The following is an 18239-nucleotide window of genomic DNA, read 5'->3' as shown; positions in this document are numbered from 1 at the left end:
ACTTCGAGAGAACTTTTCAGCTAGTGTAGATGATATGTAACGGACCAAACACCAATTCAACCTTTAAATGTACACATGATGGCATGTTCTTAAAATAAAATAGTTAATGTCAAAACGCTATATACATGTATATGTTTACAGAACGGCTTGCGCAAAGGACGATCCTCTCTCTCTTTTCTGTCGAGGAAAATACTGGAGGTGTGAATCACTTATTTATTGCATCCATCTTCAAGAAAACGTCGCTTCCAACGGTCCTTTTCGGTTCTGAATTATGGAACAATATTTCCAGGGTCGATATTGCACTTCAAGAAAGATTGCATCGTTTAAAGGGCGGTTTTAAAATTTCACAAAGAAAATTGGATGTCACACATCAGACGTCATTGGATTCGGAAAGTTCTTGCAAATACATAATTCCGTCTCTCCATTTTTAATATTTACGGAAATAAGTTGAGCCACGGAACGGACTCACGCATTAAGCGCTGCATTTGCTTAAAGAGACTAGACACTCGGAAATGATACACTTGTCAAATAATGAAAACTGTCAACAACTTACATAAAATTGACATCGTTGTGTACAACACATTGAATCTTACTTACTGATGTATCACGTACATCGCTTACGACACATGCATCTTTCGCAGTTTTTGCGCATTTTTTTCCAAATCGAATTTTACTGGGGTTGTCTACCACGTAAAACACAGTACGTTTAAAAATGGCGTTCGTATATTTACCTGTACTCGTAAACAGATATGATTTAAACTGGAAAACCACAATGCGCTGTTTTTAAACGGGGACACACAGATGAGACATAGCCATTCTAAAACGCCGTCCAGGCTTTTTTTATATTGATGTTTAGTCCAGGCTAAACATCATTCAAAAAAGCCTAGACGGCATTTTAGAATGACTAAGATCACAGGGGCAGGTTGCGTTGTTTTGACACACCACGCCCCCGTCCGTTTTTTTTTGTTTGTTTGTTTTTTTATCAAATTTTAGTAAGAATATGATGTGGTAACTGTAACTTGTGAAAATTGGCAAAAAAATATTTTTTTTATTTTATTATCCTTGTACGCAACCTGCTCCTGTGACTAAGATGAGACAGCAGCATGATTGTTGCGTTTATTATTTTAATCAATGTTAATACCTCTGATATATAAACACAAAGCGTCTTGTAAAATTCTACTTTATCGACATTTATAGTATGCTATATGACCACCAGAAAAGTAACCTCCATTCAGCTATGCATTTTATACATTATGTGTTCAGGTGTTTTATACATAGCCTCTAGAGAGGTAAACCACACAGTTGATGCAGCTCACTTGTTTTTATCTGGTTCCCTGCTTACTGGTATCCCATACAGTACCGAAAACGAGTGTAAGGGGAAGGAACTTCAGACTAACATGTTGTTTTCAGCTACAAAATTAGTATGTAAGTGTCTATTATGTGCTAAAACATAGATATTTAAATGTTGACGTATTACATATGTATTTTTTTTGCTTAGTTTTGTATGATTTTTAACTATTCACTCATCTTTTTACTAAAAACAAAAAAATCAAATTATATAAGCTTTTCGACAGAGGTTAACTGTGACATGTATGTCATGGTTATTGTGTTTTGTAGATAATGTATTCCGACTGGTATTTTAAAAGAGCTCTAATAACTAGCCATTGTTTTAGTGTGCCGCGCGGTTATGATAGTCATCGAATATTTCAGAGCACTCACTGATCTGTAAAAACCTGTCTTAATCTGTATTAGCAATTCTCATTGTAAGTCCCACACAGACATTCTAAATCCCAGATTAATTTATAGCGACATTATCAATATTTAAAGCGATAAGACAGGTTACGAGCAAATAGTGTTTAAACGTTAAGATATTTCACATACAATTTTTACGAAAATAAGGATTATACATTTCCACCAAACATAGCAATGGCGACGCGCGGACCGGCGAGGCTTCAGACGCTGTTCGAGTTTACGTGCCGGAACCTCCGTGGGGAGAACGTGGCGCTGAGCAGCTTCAAGGGGAAGGTAGTGCTGGTGGAGAACGTGGCGTCGCTCTGAGGAACGACGACGCGTGACTACACGCAGATGAACGAGCTGGTCGCCAAGTTTGCTGATAAGCTCGTCATCATCGCCTTCCCCTGTAACCAGTTCGGACACCAGGTATTTTTTCAAACATACGAATTTTGATTGGTTACTTCCGTTATCGTATATATATTATATAAGCCGACGGAGTAAAATATGAATAACATATTTTTAGTTTAATTTCATTTTGGTCACAAAAGACAATAATGTTCATTTTACTTATAGCGTTTCCATCTATATTTAGCCTACTCTTTAGTAATATTTCATAATCGTCGACGTCATCAAACGTAAATATCTTGCAGCGCTATGACCGTATGTTTGATTTTCAGGAAAACGGTAGCGGGGAGGAGATTTACGCCTCCCTGAAGCACGTTCGGCCTGGGGGAGGGTTCGAGCCTAATTTTCAACTCATGGAGAAGTGTGACGTCAACGGAGCAAAGGCGCACGAGCTGTTCGATTTTTTGAGAAATCGTCTGCAAACGCCGAGTGACGATAGCGTCTCATTTATGAACAATTCGAAGAACATCATTTGGGAGCCCGTGACGAGAACAGACATTGCATGGAATTTCGAGAAGTTTCTTATTGCTCCAGATGGAGTGCCCTTCCGTAGATACAGTCGATACTTCCAGACGAAGAACATACAACATGATATCCAACAACTAATTGACAAGTTTAAAGTTTAATCATTGCGTTCTAACATTAATAGAGACTTTTCCAAGGCAGTTTAAGAAAACGTAGTTAATTGAATAAAACATGGTATATCGCAAAACAGCCGGGTGATGTTGTGAATTATGACATATAACATCAGCACCTTTGGATAAAACAGAACTTTTTAATCAGGACAACATCTGAGAGTAAAATATTTAGAAAATGGCAAACATATATTACCATGTAGTTGTGCACAAGTTATGTCCTCATTTATCACGTTGAAGTATTTCCGTGGGCTGCCGAGTATGAACGTGACGTCATAATCTGTTACAGACGACGCCACATGATAAACCATGTGCATGACCCACGGAAACACTTCAACACATGCATCTAGGATTTATTTCAATACCGTCAGTATTACTGAGCATGCAATAACTATTTAAAATTGTATGAAACGTTTGTTTTTCTGTTACTACACTTTTCAACATGATTTTGAGATAAAGTTGTACCAATGGACACCTGGTCCTAGTATCACGAAATAACTCAAACTTAACCTTAAACTCAAACTCAAGTTTGACTTGAGACTTTTTTTGGATGACTGAAATGAGTTTTGACTTAAAATGAGTCCTGTTTTGAGGTCATTCTTTGAGAGTCAGAGATTTGTCTTAAGTTATTTCATGATCCTGGTGCCTGGTTATCAAAATACGTTCCTGTCGTGAATACGTCACTAGACAGTTGATCAACGCGTTAATAACAGATTAATGACTATTTAATTTTAGCATCAATGGCAAAACATCAATCATAGCAGAAAAGATGTCCAAACCTGACAGACAGAAACTATTAGGCATCTTGGTCAACTAGTAGGCAATTCTAACCTTTAAGTTGCATCTGTGTTCAGTGACCGATAATGGTATGTTACTAGGGTTATTCAGCAACATTTCTAGAAAATATATACAAGAGGGCCATGATGGCCCTAAATCGCTCATCTGGGTAAAAGAGTTTAACCTTTGTTATCAATATAGCTTGTTTCTCAAAGAATATTGAACAAGAGCTGTCACAGTATGTGACAAATGCCCCTGAATGTGACATTGACCTATGAACAAGTACATAAAAAGTTGATCTTGCCTTTATGTGTCAAATACGTATGGCAAGTCATTTTAAATTGCCTCTGAGCATAGAAAAAATACCAACCCTACTTGACAGCCAACACTCTTATGTCCTCATATTCAGCATTCCATTGTGAATAAACACTTAGTGTGACCTTGACCTTAGAGGTAGCAACACAAGTCTTGCACCCCACACTTCGTCTTGATATGTCAAACACATGTGGCAAGTCATTTTAAATTATGTCCATACAAGAGAAAGTAACAGCCCGGACACGACAACCTATACTCTATGTCCTTATATGCAGCATTCTATTGTGAATAAACACCTAAGTGTGACCTTGACCTTAGAGGGAGGGACACAGGTCTTGAACGCAACACGTCGTCTTAGTATGTCAAACACACATGGCAAGTCAATTTAAAATCTGTCCATACAAGGGAAAGTTACAGCCCGGACATGATAACTTATACTGTATGTACTTATATGCAGCATTCCATTGTGAATAAACACTAAGTGTGACCTTGACCTTAGAGGTAAGGACACGGGTCTTGCACACGACATGTCATCTTGGTATGTTGAACACACGTGGCAAGTTATATTAATATCTGTTCATACAAGAGAAAGTTACAGCACGGACACAAGTTATTGAGCCAGACACAGGACAGTGGGACGAACGGACGGAAGAAAAGATGGATGGACGGAATGTGCGATTTTAATATACCCACCTTCGGGGTCATAAAAACATACTGGTCAAACATGTTGCCTGGATAATCATTGACAGGACTTGTCCCATTTGCCTGCACACTGACAGGACTTGTCACAGTTTCCTGCACACTGACAGGACTTGTCGATTGACTGCACACTGACAGGATTTTGTTCAGTTGCCTGCACACTAACAGAATTTGAATCTCCAACAAAAAGGGAGACCATATAGCAAGACTTGCTGCCATTGCTTCAAGAAAAAACTTTACATAACTATCAGATTTTAACAAAGTGTATTTATAATGAACTTGTAGCCCACGGTCTGAAGCTAATCTATCTCCACGGGCAGAATTTGTATAAACATGGTAAATAACCAATCAACGATGTTACACACCAAATATTTAAGCACTAGGCTTCATTGTATTTGCAAAAAAAAAAATTCGCAATTTTTCCTTCAGGTTGCCATGGCAACCAGAGTTCTGCATGGAATTAATTTCTTTACATTATTTTGAAAAAACACCAACCAAGGATCATTCCTATTAGGTTTCATCAAAATTGTCCAAGTGGTTTAGGAGAAGAAGATGATTATAACCAATTGTTGACATTTTTCCTTTAGGTTACCATGGCAACCAGAGTTCTGTATGGAATTAATTTCTTTGAACAATTTTGAAAAAGCACCAACCAAGGATCATTCCTATGAAGTTTCATCAAAATTGTCAAAGCGGTTTAGGAGAAGAAGATGATAACCTATTGTTGACATTTTCCTTTAGGTTGCCATGGCAACCAGAGTTCTGCATGGAATTAATTTCTTTAAACAGTTTTAAAAAAGCACCAACCAAGGATCATTCATATGAAGTTTCATCAAAATTGTCCAAGCGGTTTAGGAGAAGATGATTATAACCAATTGTTGACATTTTCCTTTAGGTTGCCATGCCAACCAGAGTTTTTCATGGAATTAATTTCTTTGAACAATTTTGAAGTACCAACCAAGGATCATTCCTATGAAGTTTCATCAAAATTGTCCAAGCGGTTAAGGAGAAGATGATTATAACCTATTGTTGACATTTCACTTTAGGTTGCCATGGCAACCAGAGTTCTGCTTGGAATTAATTTCTTTGAACAATTTCGCTAAAAAACACCAACCTAAGATCATTCCTATAAAGTTTCATCAAAACTATCCAAGCGTTTTAGGAGAAGAAGATGATTATAACCAATTGTTGACACTTTCCTTTAGGTTGCCATGGCAACCAGAGTTCTGCTTGGAATTAATTTCTTTCAACAATTTTGAAAAAGCACCAACCAAGGATAATTCCTATGAAGTTTCATCAAAATTGTCCAAGCGGTTTAGGAGAAGAAGATGATTATAACCAATTATTGACGATGGAAGCCGGACGACAGACGCCGGACATAGACCGATCACAAAAGCTCACCTTGAGCACTTTGTGCTCAGGTTAGCTAAAAACACTCCATTATTTAAATTATTCAAAAACCTGGGGGTATGATGTAATTATTGGTCCCAATTGAAACAGAGCTCTTTTTTTTACTTTCACAGTATACAAAGTCTTGGCAGTGGTATAAAACTGTGATTTAAAGGAATACCAGGGAGACAATATCACAATAAAAATACATGTATATCTCCATCGAAGGCAAAACAATAGTAATACAATTGTTAAAATTACTTTATTCACAAAATAAATGCTGTGAGTTGGGGACACAATACAAATGACCAAGACTGTTCATCAGAAAAACAACATAAAAGGCAGTGTTAGTGGAACAGGCTGGTCCGAAATATACATGTACAAACCAAACAAGCTCCTTTCCACATAAAAGGACATATACAGCAACATGTGTCTCTAAATCAGACATTCAAAACTCACACTAATGTATTGGTTTAGCACAGGGAATATAAACTGTTCCAATGTGTTGATAGAACGGGTTGTATTCTGAATTTCTGATGATAATATTTAATGTGGACAACATTGTTCCCTTATCTTATCTGTTAAAAATATGTTTTAACTAGATTTTTTACTAAATGTTCTACTGTACTTTACATAGTAATCAATAATAATACCAGTACTAAATGTGTTCAATAGGTCACATAAACAATGAACCACAATTAAATGGGCACACAAAAATAAATGCAAAATGGATATTCATGGAGATGGGCATAACACTGGACGGATGGGTCATCCATGTTTATCTTGATACAGCTATGTCCAAACATAACACTAGACAGCTGTGTCATCCATGTTTATCTTGATACAGCTATGTCCAAACATAACACTGGACAGATGTGTCATCCACGCTTATCTTGATACAGCTATGTCCAAACATAACACTGGACAGATGTGTCATCCACGTTCATCTTGATACAGCTATGTCCAAACATAACACTGGACAGATGTGTCATCCACGTTTATCTTGATACAGCTATGTCCAAACATAACACTGGACAGATGTGTCATCCACGCTTATCTTAATACAGCTATGTCCAAACATAACACTGGAAGGATGTGTCATCCACGCTTATCTTGATACAGCTATGTCCAAACATAACACTGGATGGATGTGTCATCCACGCTTATCTTGATACAGCTATGTCCAAACATAACACTGGACGGATGTGTCATCCACGCTTATCTTGATACAGCTATGTCCAAACATAACACTGGACAGATGTGTCATCCACGCTTATCTTGATACAGCTATGTCCAAACATAACACTGGACGGATGTGTCATCCACGCTTATCTTGATACAGCTATGTCCAAACATAACACTGGACGGATGTGTCATCCACGCTTATCTTGATACAGCTATGTCCAAACATAACACTGGACGGATGTGTCATCCACGCTTATCTTGATACAGCTATGTCCAAACATAACACTGGACAGATGTGTCATCCACGCTTATCTTGATACAGCTATGTCCAAACATAACACTGGACGGATGGATCATCCACGCTTATCTTGATACAGCTATGTCCAAACATAACACTGGACGGATGTGTCATCCACGTTTATCTTGATACAGCTATGTCCAAACATGAATTCCTCACAAACAATCATTAGGATTCCTTATGTTGATTTAATTTCTATTCTAACAAATAAAAATAAACATGAAATTGACATCCTTAAAAAAATCATTACTAAAAGGACTTTCTCAATTAAGCAAGAATAAACTGAGAGCAGTTTTCAATTAAAAGAACCATAACCATGGTAAAATGCTCTCAATTTGACTCATTTATACACTTTAAACATTATAATAGACTACACTATACATTGTATAGGATAAACATATCAAACAGATTTCTTTGGCCTACACTGACTAGTACCTAGAATAAAAACTAAGATACCAAAATGATAGGCTGCCATTTCACAATGTATGATGTTGAGTTGATCAGAACCCGATGATATTGCCTCAACTATCTTGAACAATTCAACTTATACAAAAATAACTTGAGAGACAACTAGATACCATAGGATTTCAAATGTTAATATGAGATCTAAGTCTATTAACCCTAATAGTGATCTAAAACAGAACTCTGGGCCTCTGTTTATGAACAGTCTAAAGTCGGAGACACTGACTCCGAAAATCATTTTATTCCATTCCTTTAAAAAATATATGTAAAGAATGGTACACTTTGAGATTTTCGTCAAGTTCATCATGAATGCTTTGCTAGAAGGCGTTACAATGAGATGAAGATTTGCCGTCAAGTGCGACTTGAGACTGTTCGTAAATATGGACCCTGGCCCAAATATCACAAAAATACTGCCATCTCAACACGTTCTTACTCCTTTTAAAAGTGTATTTAGGTGCTCATTGAATGTGTTGAAAAAAAAACTTGTCACAATGTTTTAAAAAGAGAAGGAAAAAATGTACTTGAAATGAGTTCTTAAATTGTACTGTATTACATTTTTCCTGCATACCAGTAATAGTTTTTCTTCTGAATACTGACCAAATTTACAATCAACATATTCTATGTCAGTGGCTCACAGGAGGAAAAAACATGTAAGACTTTAAATCACTTGACATTGAGAAATGACTCAAGCATTTTTGTGATATTGGGGCCCGGTCTAGCAACTTCTTGGGAGTATATATGCCAAAACTAAATATATATATAAAATCATGAAATGAATCTCTCATATGATTCAACAGAGGTAATCTGTCAGAAAAATATTGCAAGTCTATGAATAAGTGTTTTCAATGCCTATTTCGTATAAATCTCTGATGTAAACTAAACTATGACACTGAGTCATTGCCACTAACGTCTTGAGACTAAGTTTGCGACTCAGAATAGCAAATTAAAAATGTTACGAAATATTTATCTAATGAAGTTATTATTATTGTAACATATGCAGCAAAAATTATCATTTGCTGTGCTAATAGCAAATTTACAATAAAATTCAAATTCGCAGATTTAAGTCTGGATCTCAGACTCACATGGGTTGAAGATTTGCTTCGGACCAGAGCCTTACACAGTACTATCCAAGAGTCCAGAGGATGACTTCAAATCCCTGATGTATGCAACAATGATCTCAATACGATTGTTGATCGCCTTGTTCTCTTCCGACGTCAATCAAGACACTAGTGAATATGAACTTTGGAAAAATCTGGTTGTATGTCCATATAGTGGATATTTGAGACAAAAAGTATCACAGAGAGGTCAGTGTTGGCCACTGGTCAGTTATGTACAGAGGAAAACAGCCATAGGTCAGCTAAATGTCCTCCTCTGTGGTCTCAGGGACTAGATATTCACGGTTTTCATAAGTCCAGAAGTCATTCAGGTCTATCAAAATACTGACAACTGTGTCCCCCTTCCCACTGAAATAGAAAATATATACTCCAGATATTATGTACTGTTTCAGTCTACATACAAAAATGATTTCTATTCAAGCGGCAAAACAGTTAGCTTATCAAAATTAAACATACCGGGTATGTAAAAATAAAAAGGTGAATTTCTGTTTTTAAGATCACCTATTCTGTGGCCCTCTTATAATGAATACCTGAGCAGAACCGGAGATCATCAGGGAAATGAACCCTGGCAATCAGCTGTGCGTTTTATTTTGTGGCAAGGAAGCTTACTTGAAGAGCATCACAACAATATGCAAAACACTTATTCGTTTACCACAAGGATACACCTGACAAATAGTTAACTATCATGGCCAAAGATATGGGCCTTGCTACACATAAGCCTACTTTTTCTAGTAGTTGCAAGTTGATACATGTATTTTCAAATAGTATAAATGATCATAGTGAGTACCATGTGACTAGATCATCTAGAGATAGTCGTAGAGGATCTACTGGTTTCACCATGTCAAATATCTCATCCTTTACATCCTGGAAGGAGACAGGCTCCTGACCATGTGTTCGCATCTGCTCCTGGATTGCCTGCAAGGCGGGTAAGACAACAGTTGTAAAGTATGGTAGGCCTGCCATGGGAGCATAATTATGTTATTACACACGTTGTCACAAATACAGTTACTAGCAATTCAAAGTTACTGCTGTTCAATATAGTCCAACGGTTGATGAGGTAATTCAGGTTTTAACTTTAAAGTTGATTTGTCAGCATTTTTTTCATTTTAACTTATCAGCAGGTAAATTGATATTTTTTAACAAATTTTGGCTACCGGTAAGTTTGAAAGATTAATATCAGCAGCAGTGTCTAGCACTCTCAAAAGATATTTTTTCTTTCTAATATACAAAGGGTAAAATGCAATAAAGAAAACAGTCAGGGTCCGAATACAATATATGGTCATCTACCATGCTGTTATTCAGTTTTAAAAAAACATACCTTCAAACAACAGTGTCAACCACAAAAATAAGTAGTTTTTCTTTCACACAAAACAATTTAATATGGTTGAAAACACACCGACATGCAACATGAATGTTCCTCTTCCAAGTGTGCGGGGTAAACTTATACTTTTTTGGTAAATCTTAAGTACATGTACATTGTTTGTTTGAAACTCCTATGATTGCTTGTTCTTTCTTCCCAGAGAATCATGTCACTGTTCTTACACTCAAGTTATAAAAAATCATATTTAAATAGTTTAATCCACATTCATTTATGATGAGTAAAATGTAAATGGGTCCGTGTATTGAAAACATAAAATGTTACCCATATGTAAGTAGATGAAATTATGGTAAAATGCAAGTATACCAAGCAAAATGTTACAAAACAACAGATGAATCCAAACAGGAGTGTCACTACGCGATGACTGTCTGTGTAACTATCTGATGAGTGTCTACTAGGGTACACTGGCTACAGGTATTACAGGACGTCTAGAGCACTATAATGCATTCTTCATAGAAAAATTAAAGGTTGAATCACAACCAAACATGTGTATCTATTCAAGCTTTGTACCGTAAGTGTTGAAATATAAAAATTGTGCAAGACATGAATGTAGCATTGTGATGTATTTTAAAATTTACAAACATATAGTATATTAAATCTAATCTCTGGTGTTAGCATGGTGGATGATATTATCAGAATTCATGAAAATGTATGATGATGAAACACAGCGCATTAAGTAGATGCAATAAAAAAATCATTATTATTAATGAAAACTGTCTAAATAACTACTAAAAATAAAATCTGTGAAGCTAACAGACTTCTACATTTATCTTAAGTTTCTAGCTCTTGAAGCTATAAATAATTGAGTGTTTTGCAAATAAAGTAATGATTTAGTGTACAAAAGGCTGGAAATAATTTTAGGACAGAATGTAGCAAGATTGATAGCTCGCTTTCATTTCATGACAAGTAGTTTTTGCAATGTGTGTTTTAGGTTTAACAAAACTGCAAATTAGTCAACTGATGCGAACAAATTGAGGAATTATAAACAATAATCCATATTACTCTTTCTAAAGCATCCATATATAGTTTTACAAGGAAACACAGAGCTCAATTTCCAAGTAATTTGTCCCACTATGCGATTAACAAACTTACAATATGTAATGAATGTTCATTTAAATCAACATCACATACATTTGAAAAAAAGAGAGTATTATTTAGGTTTTAATTATCTTGATTAAAACACCGTCAAACATACATGGAAATCTTTTAATGAAGTTGTACTAGTAGATCCTTGTCAAGTGACATGATGCCTGAACCAGGGAGGCATAGCAAGTATGTTAGCTTCATCATTTTGCCAGGTATACTTACTGGGATTTCAGCCGCATATTTTTTCATGACCCCCTAATAAATTTGGCATGAAAAGTTTTTACAAATACAAGTTATGCACGGATTAACAGTGATTGTTAAAATAGATTGTAAACAAGAGTGCCGTAGATTGAACTTCAATCCTAAACTGTTTTTTTTTCAGTTCAGTTAGGGGCATACCATAAAAATTATTAAAGCCAGAGTAAGGAGGCTTACTTCATATGAGCGCATTGTCTTTGCAAACAAATGCACCAAGTTTAATTTGAATATCTTGAAATTTTGGCCAATGACACAAAGGCCATTGAAATACCCCAACCTTATTTTTTTAAAAAGCTTATTTTTATATTTCCTGTTCATACAAAATAGCCCATACAATATGTCTTTCAGAAAATGTAATTCACTAGCCAGTACACGTTGTCTTCACCATCTCTTTGTATTTAAACTTAGACCATGACACAATGGCTATGACATTTTCTCATATTCATCAAAATAACATTCCCAATTGATCCCCTACTCATATGCCATAGCCTTTACCAGGCCAATAGGGCTACAGAAAGTAAGCCATAATTCTTCTTACCCTGAAGAAATAGTTCAGTGAGAATACATTGAGGTGGCCTCTCTGTTGCACGTCGAGGATCCTGAACAAGTAACGCAGGGCTTCTGGTTCCTTCCTGTTCTCCAGGGCCAAGACAAAGTCCAAGTATGTCTTGTAGTCCTGAAGGGTAGACAATAGAAGTATGTATCAGCGATTCTAATTTCAAATGCAAGGTACGGTAGATGTAACATAATTTTACCTTTGCATGATTGACAAATTATTTCTACCTTGCTGCATACTTTGAAAGTAGCATGCAATTCAATTACAATGTGTAAAACTATGTTTAAATGTACCTTACACTTTCAGCATTTAAAAAAGAAGAAGTTCTCTTATATTTAATAATATCATGCTTACCATTTCTCCCTCGTATGTTAGACACTCCTGGAACACTCTGTCTAAAAACACATCTGTTAAAGTGCCAGTCCCATATCTGTGAATAAAAAACAATTTAATATAAGTAAATAATAAGTCTCCATTTTCTTTCACAGTAATATAAGTTAAGAATCCAGTTTTATAGACAAACATTATAGAAAATAGCCTGTAAGTGCCAAGATCAGTTTGCTGGACAAGCTAGAAAGCATCTCTACAAACTTGATCATGCCAATACATCTGTTGCTCATTTTATGAAGATTCTCCAAGTTTAGCAAAACATCAACCAATACTGATGGAGACAGGATTTTTTCTGCGCAATGACACAAGGCACAGTCGTACATGCATACATGAAATGAATGTTAAGCAGGCATTTATTTAGAAAATTATATAGGTAACAGTATCATAGACACCACAGCGGGTACCTTGCCAGTTCCTCCTTGGAAAGCATGCCATTGTGGTCCTTGTCTAGGTTAAGGTACTGGCCGTACACTCTGAGAGCTGATGGAGCAGAGAACCAGTTAGACTCCTGCATCTCCTTCGACAGGTCCTCATCACGCAACTGAGGAAATATACAAGCAAATTAGATAGTTTTATTTGCTTTAGTTTCAATTTTGCTTAAGTTTGCTTAATTTCTTAATGTTATGTTACACATGGACTTACCTCAAGCATGTCATCTAGGGAGCCACAGGAAAGGACATCCTGTATCTTAATGTTATGTTACACAGGGACGTACCTCAAGTAGGTCATCTAGGAAGCTACAGGCAAGGGCATCCTGTATCTTAATGTTATGTTACACATGGACTTACCTCAAGCAGGTCATCTAGGAGGCTACAGGCAAGGGCATCCTGTATCTTAATGTTAAGTTACACATGGACTTACTTCAAGCAGGTCATCTAGGAGGCTACAGGCAAGGGCATCCTGTATCTTAATGTTATGTTACACATGGACTTACCTCAAGCAGGTCATCTAGGAGGCTACAGGCAAGGGCATCCTGTATCTTAATGTTATGTTACACATGGACTTACCTCAAGCAGGTCATCTAGGAAGCTACAGGCAAGGGCGTCCTGTATCTTAATGTTATGTTACACATGGACTTACCTCAAGCAGGTCATCTAGGAAGCTACAGGCAAGGGCATCCTGTATCTTAATGTTATGTTACACATGGACTTACCTCAAGCAGGTCATCTAGGAAGCCACAGGCAAGGGTGTCCTGTATCTTAATGTTATGTTACACATGGACTGACCTCAAGCAGGTCATCTAGGAGGCTACAGGCAAGGGCATCCTGTATCTTAATGTTATGTTACACATGGACTTACCTCAAGCAGGTCATCTAGGAAGCTACAGGCAAGGGCATCCTGTATCTTAATGTTATGTTACACATGGACTTACCTCAAGCAGGTCATCTAGGAAGCTACAGGCAAGGGCGTCCTGTATCTTAATGTTATGTTACACAGGGACGTACCTCAAGCAGGTCATCTAGGAAGCCACAGGCAAGGGTGTCCTGTATCTTAATGTTATGTTACACATGGACTTACCTCAAGCAGGTCATCTAGGAAGCCACAGGCAAGGGCGTCCTGTATCTTAATGTTATGTTACACATGGACTTACCTCAAGCAGGTCATCTAGGAAGCTACAGGCAAGGGCATCCTGTATCTTAATGTTATGTTACACATGGACTTACCTCAAGCAGGTCATCTAGGAAGCTACAGGCAAGGATGTCCTGTATCTTTATCTTGCCTTTCCTCATTGGATCAAGGAAGAAGAAAAACTTGCGCACTGCTGTACACACATAGAACGAGTAAAACGACTTCTCCAGACCATTCAACTACAAATGTAAAATGCAAATGGTTGATAAAAATAGCTGTACTGGAATAAATTGAGATTTTGTAAGCCTCATATGACTAATATTATCCTTAAGAATCAATGATAATATCTTAAGTTTTGGAGGCTACTAATTTGTTTAAAAATAATCACTATCTTTCATTCTGAATAAAGAGTTATCAAAGCTAATAATAGTTTTTTCCTAAAAGGTGCCTAAGGCTGCATGTTACTCAACACACATTCTGAAAATTTCTGAAAGCGATTTTTCATCTGTACAATACAATATTGTCTAGGCATGCTTCTACTTAAGTCTGAAACGCATGTCATTTATTTCCTTACAAAGAGTCAAATGCTGAGACTAGAAAATACAGAAACTGAATTAGCCATTTTTATTTATATAAATATGTATCTGTCAAGAAAGCATATATACATGTAGGCAGTGCAAAGTTTCAGTTTGTATACATGCCATTGCAGTTTTTATGTACCGTATTAAAGCTATTGTATCGGCAAATGTTTTCAATTTCAGAAAAATGATATTCCCATGACAGAACTGGTAAAAAAGGTAGGTGGGGAAAATTAAAAAAAAGAATATCCCTCATAATATAATGTCATTGGTGAATGTAATTATGCAACCCAGAAAGAATAGAGTTCAGCCATTTAGCAATCATAGCACTTTTTGTCGCATTTCAAGCAAATAAATCAACTGCGTAACATGCGGTCATCATTATTGAACCAAAAGATTGATTTATGTCAAAATAAGTTGTGGTGAAACTTGCATGCCATGGTGCGGCATGGGCCTCTTACCTGGTTATGAATCTATACAATTTTAGAACAATCGTTAGAGATATTTGTTTCATAATAACATACAAACATGTATATGATTATTAATATATCATAAGCTAAAACACACATATAATTTCATCTAATTATTTGGATAAACATGTATTTGTAAAGTATCAAAAACACCAACAAACAATTGGTCACTCAGTAAAACATAAAACAGCAAAAAGTATTACTGGGTAGATTATCATGTATTTGGAAAAGAAACACTTACCTGGGGTAAAGTAGGTATAAGTTCCAAAATGTAGTTCTCCAAATCCTACAAAGCATATTCAAAAGCAATAATTTGTTAGCAAGTACATCAATTCAAAGCTGCATGTTTTAACAACACAAACAACTTAAAGTAGTCAAAAAAGGTACCTGTAGTAATATTGAGATACCCAAGTGTCCAAATTGAATACATCAGGTTATACTTGAATACAATGTAGCAAATACTATATCTTTCTTTTTCAAGTGATCAAGATGTATATAACTAGTACATTGTATAACTCACAGATTCTTTGAGGTAGCCCTGGCCAGCAACGTCATACAATGACAGACCAATACGGGTCTGGTGAAGCCAGACTTTCCGCATCACATAGTTGAAAAATTGCATGATGGAGATTCTACCATAAGGATCTGTTTGTAACAACTTCGTGAACACACTGGATTTGAAAAATTGCCTAAAAAAAATAAGCCTATACAAAATATGAACTGATAACTATTTCTAGTACATGTATATTGTCAACACACAGAGGGCAATTATGGCAGAGAAAATTTACATTACAAGTATGATTGTTTACAGATAATATTAAAACAAATGAAATCACTGACTGGCATTTTTGTCCTGCCTCAGTAGCGACTTTCTGAAAGTCCTCAAAGTTGATCATCTGGTCATCTCCGACCAGGGGAGGTGTGTGGTACTGGTCAAGCAGGAACCAGAGGCGCTGTAATAGATTTTTTTCAATAAACCAAGGGTACATGGTAAACACTAAGCAAGCATACCCAAAAAACATGACGCTGTTTGTCATTCAACCATTCAAACTCTGATCTTTTCATGAATCTATTTTCCAATTCTATGACACAAACAATGATTATCTTATCTCTAAACTCCAAAACAATGCAATTTATTCCGATGAAAAGCATTCCATCAGCCCTCATTTTAGAGAATCTGCTGACGTCATGCATCGTCTATTGACTGCAATGACAGGAGTGATAAAAGTCATTCCTCATTCTTGCCGGAAGTTGTGTATTAATATATAGAAGCCAGGTGTTCATTGAACCATAAATTTACACACTTAAGTGTGTATGTATATACAGATACAATGCAGCAGAAACTGCTTGCTGTGAAGTCGGTATTTCATACGTAACTGATCATCAAATTTAGACTTAAGAAGATTGTTAAATCAGGAAAAATGGTTCTTATTAAGCGCAGTATTCTCAAAAAGACACGCACATTGCATGTTTAATAGAACATTAAGGTACACGAAGAATAAAAGTGAACAAATCATTAATCATTTAAATCATCAAATTCTCATTATCACACTGCCACAATAAAACTTTAAATCAACCTCGAAAGATTCAAGGTAGAGCAAACAACTAGTTAAAAGAATTGAACTGAAAGAATGATGAGCTCCCACTTAAGGGATTGATAATACATATTATGATGTATTGCATCATCAAGTACCTGTAATTCATCATTGTCTAACAATTCTCTACTTCGTCTCTGAAGGAACACTGCTCGAGATTCTTCTCGCAACTTCAACAACAATGGTTCTTCTTCAGAAGGCAACTGAATAAACAATCAAACAGTAAAATTTACGGAAAATAAAGTTAATTATGATAATAAAAATTACTGATGATCATTAAGACCTAACTCTGAAAATGTGTAATGAGTGATTTAAGTACATATATATATATATATATATATATATATATATAAATGTATATATATATATATATATATATATATATATTAAAAGAATAATACATAATTTCTGTTGGACCCTACAATCTTAAAGAAGCTGAATCATATACCAAGTGCTTTAGCTTGAATTTTGATTTGCATCACAGCAGAACCAAGCCTACCTTATCATAGAGCCTTGGCAGTTTGAGGGTGTGGTGACTGTGGTCCACCCCCTTCCAGTCATGGTACAGTTCTGTGAACTGCTGCATTTCCTCTGCCTTCTGCTCCTCTTCTGCCACCGGCTCTATATGTGCAGCAACATCAAGAAATGGTTTGACATTGATGTTGACAGTATTAAATTAACATTAAAAACATTTACTCAATATAATGTACCAGTCATTTGTAACCACCCGTGACCCCCAGCCATCCTAGGTAAAGCCCATTCCTGCTATTTTCAACCGTGTAAAAACAAAACCACCACATTCACTCGGCACTGCAGGGCCACATGGAGGGTAAAAACACAGCCTTTATCCCCCCATACCCTAGCCGTGGTTACAATTGACTGGTGCATCATACCTTCAATGGATTAACATTTGAAATTATTCACAAAGATAAGAACTTATAAACTAGGCATATGTTGTCATGATCATGCCAACAATTTGGGACAATTCTTTTTTTAATCCGGGGGGGGGGGGGGTACTTTGCCAAAACCGTGACAGTGAACGCTAGGCTATTTGCATTATGAATTTATATACCTTCAGATTTTATATAGTTATTTTTTTTAAAAGTCATCAGAAAGCATACTTTTCTTCCTATCCACATATTTTTTCAACGACGTCTTCCACTCCATTATATTAGAACGACCAGAAGATTTGCCTGTCAATGTCATGATAGTAATATTAGGCCATTTCATAGATATTTTCAATCAAATAATTTTGTGCAGCAAGTTGTGATTTGTTTGTCGTCCATCTTTGATTTTCGCTCTCCGTGTGTTTTGTAACGAGCTCTCTGATTGGACGTAGCAATTG

At 36.2% G+C, this 18239-nt stretch overlaps 1 protein-coding gene and 1 pseudogene across 2 annotated transcripts; one reads left to right on the top strand and one right to left on the bottom strand.

The window, feature by feature from the left end:
* Positions 1 to 1334: 1334 nt before the first annotated feature.
* Positions 1335 to 3189, top strand: LOC128208844 (glutathione peroxidase 1-like; annotated as a pseudogene).
* A 3008-nt stretch (positions 3190 to 6197) lies between these two features.
* On the bottom strand, positions 6198 to 18186 carry LOC128208843 (serine/threonine-protein phosphatase 2A regulatory subunit B'' subunit gamma-like). Of its 2 annotated transcripts, XM_052912482.1 has the most exons (13): positions 18016 to 18186; positions 17394 to 17515; positions 16993 to 17097; positions 16140 to 16252; positions 15820 to 15988; positions 15541 to 15585; positions 14347 to 14490; positions 13087 to 13223; positions 12647 to 12722; positions 12275 to 12412; positions 11701 to 11733; positions 9802 to 9929; positions 6198 to 9362 (listed from the first exon to the last, which is right to left on the bottom strand). In XM_052912482.1, the coding sequence occupies exons 1-13, from the start codon at positions 18122 to 18124 to the stop codon at positions 9257 to 9259; spliced, it is 1425 nt and encodes a 474-aa protein (XP_052768442.1). In that variant the 5' UTR covers positions 18125 to 18186; the 3' UTR covers positions 6198 to 9256. The 2 variants fall into 2 exon arrangements, with proteins under 2 accessions (XP_052768442.1, XP_052768443.1); XM_052912483.1 differs by lacking the exon at positions 11701 to 11733.
* Positions 18187 to 18239: the final 53 nt, after the last annotated feature.

The sequence above is a fragment of the Mya arenaria genome, chromosome 11 (genome assembly GCF_026914265.1).
Source record: "Mya arenaria isolate MELC-2E11 chromosome 11, ASM2691426v1".
NCBI classification, from domain to species: Eukaryota; Metazoa; Mollusca; class Bivalvia; order Myida; family Myidae; genus Mya; species Mya arenaria.
This window is presented reverse-complemented; position numbering and strand designations above follow the sequence as displayed.

Coding starts and splice junctions, on each gene's coding strand:
- LOC128208843 (XM_052912482.1), bottom strand. CDS start 18,124: ATGAAATGGCCTAATATTACTATCATGACATTGACAGGCAAATCTTCT. Junction 17,098..17,393: donor TGCCAAGGCTCTATGATAAG/GTAGGCTTGGTT, acceptor TTGTTTATTCAG/TTGCCTTCTGAAGAAGAACC. Junction 13,224..14,346: donor TCCTAGATGACCTGCTTGAG/GTAAGTCCATGT, acceptor ATATTTCCTCAG/TTGCGTGATGAGGACCTGTC.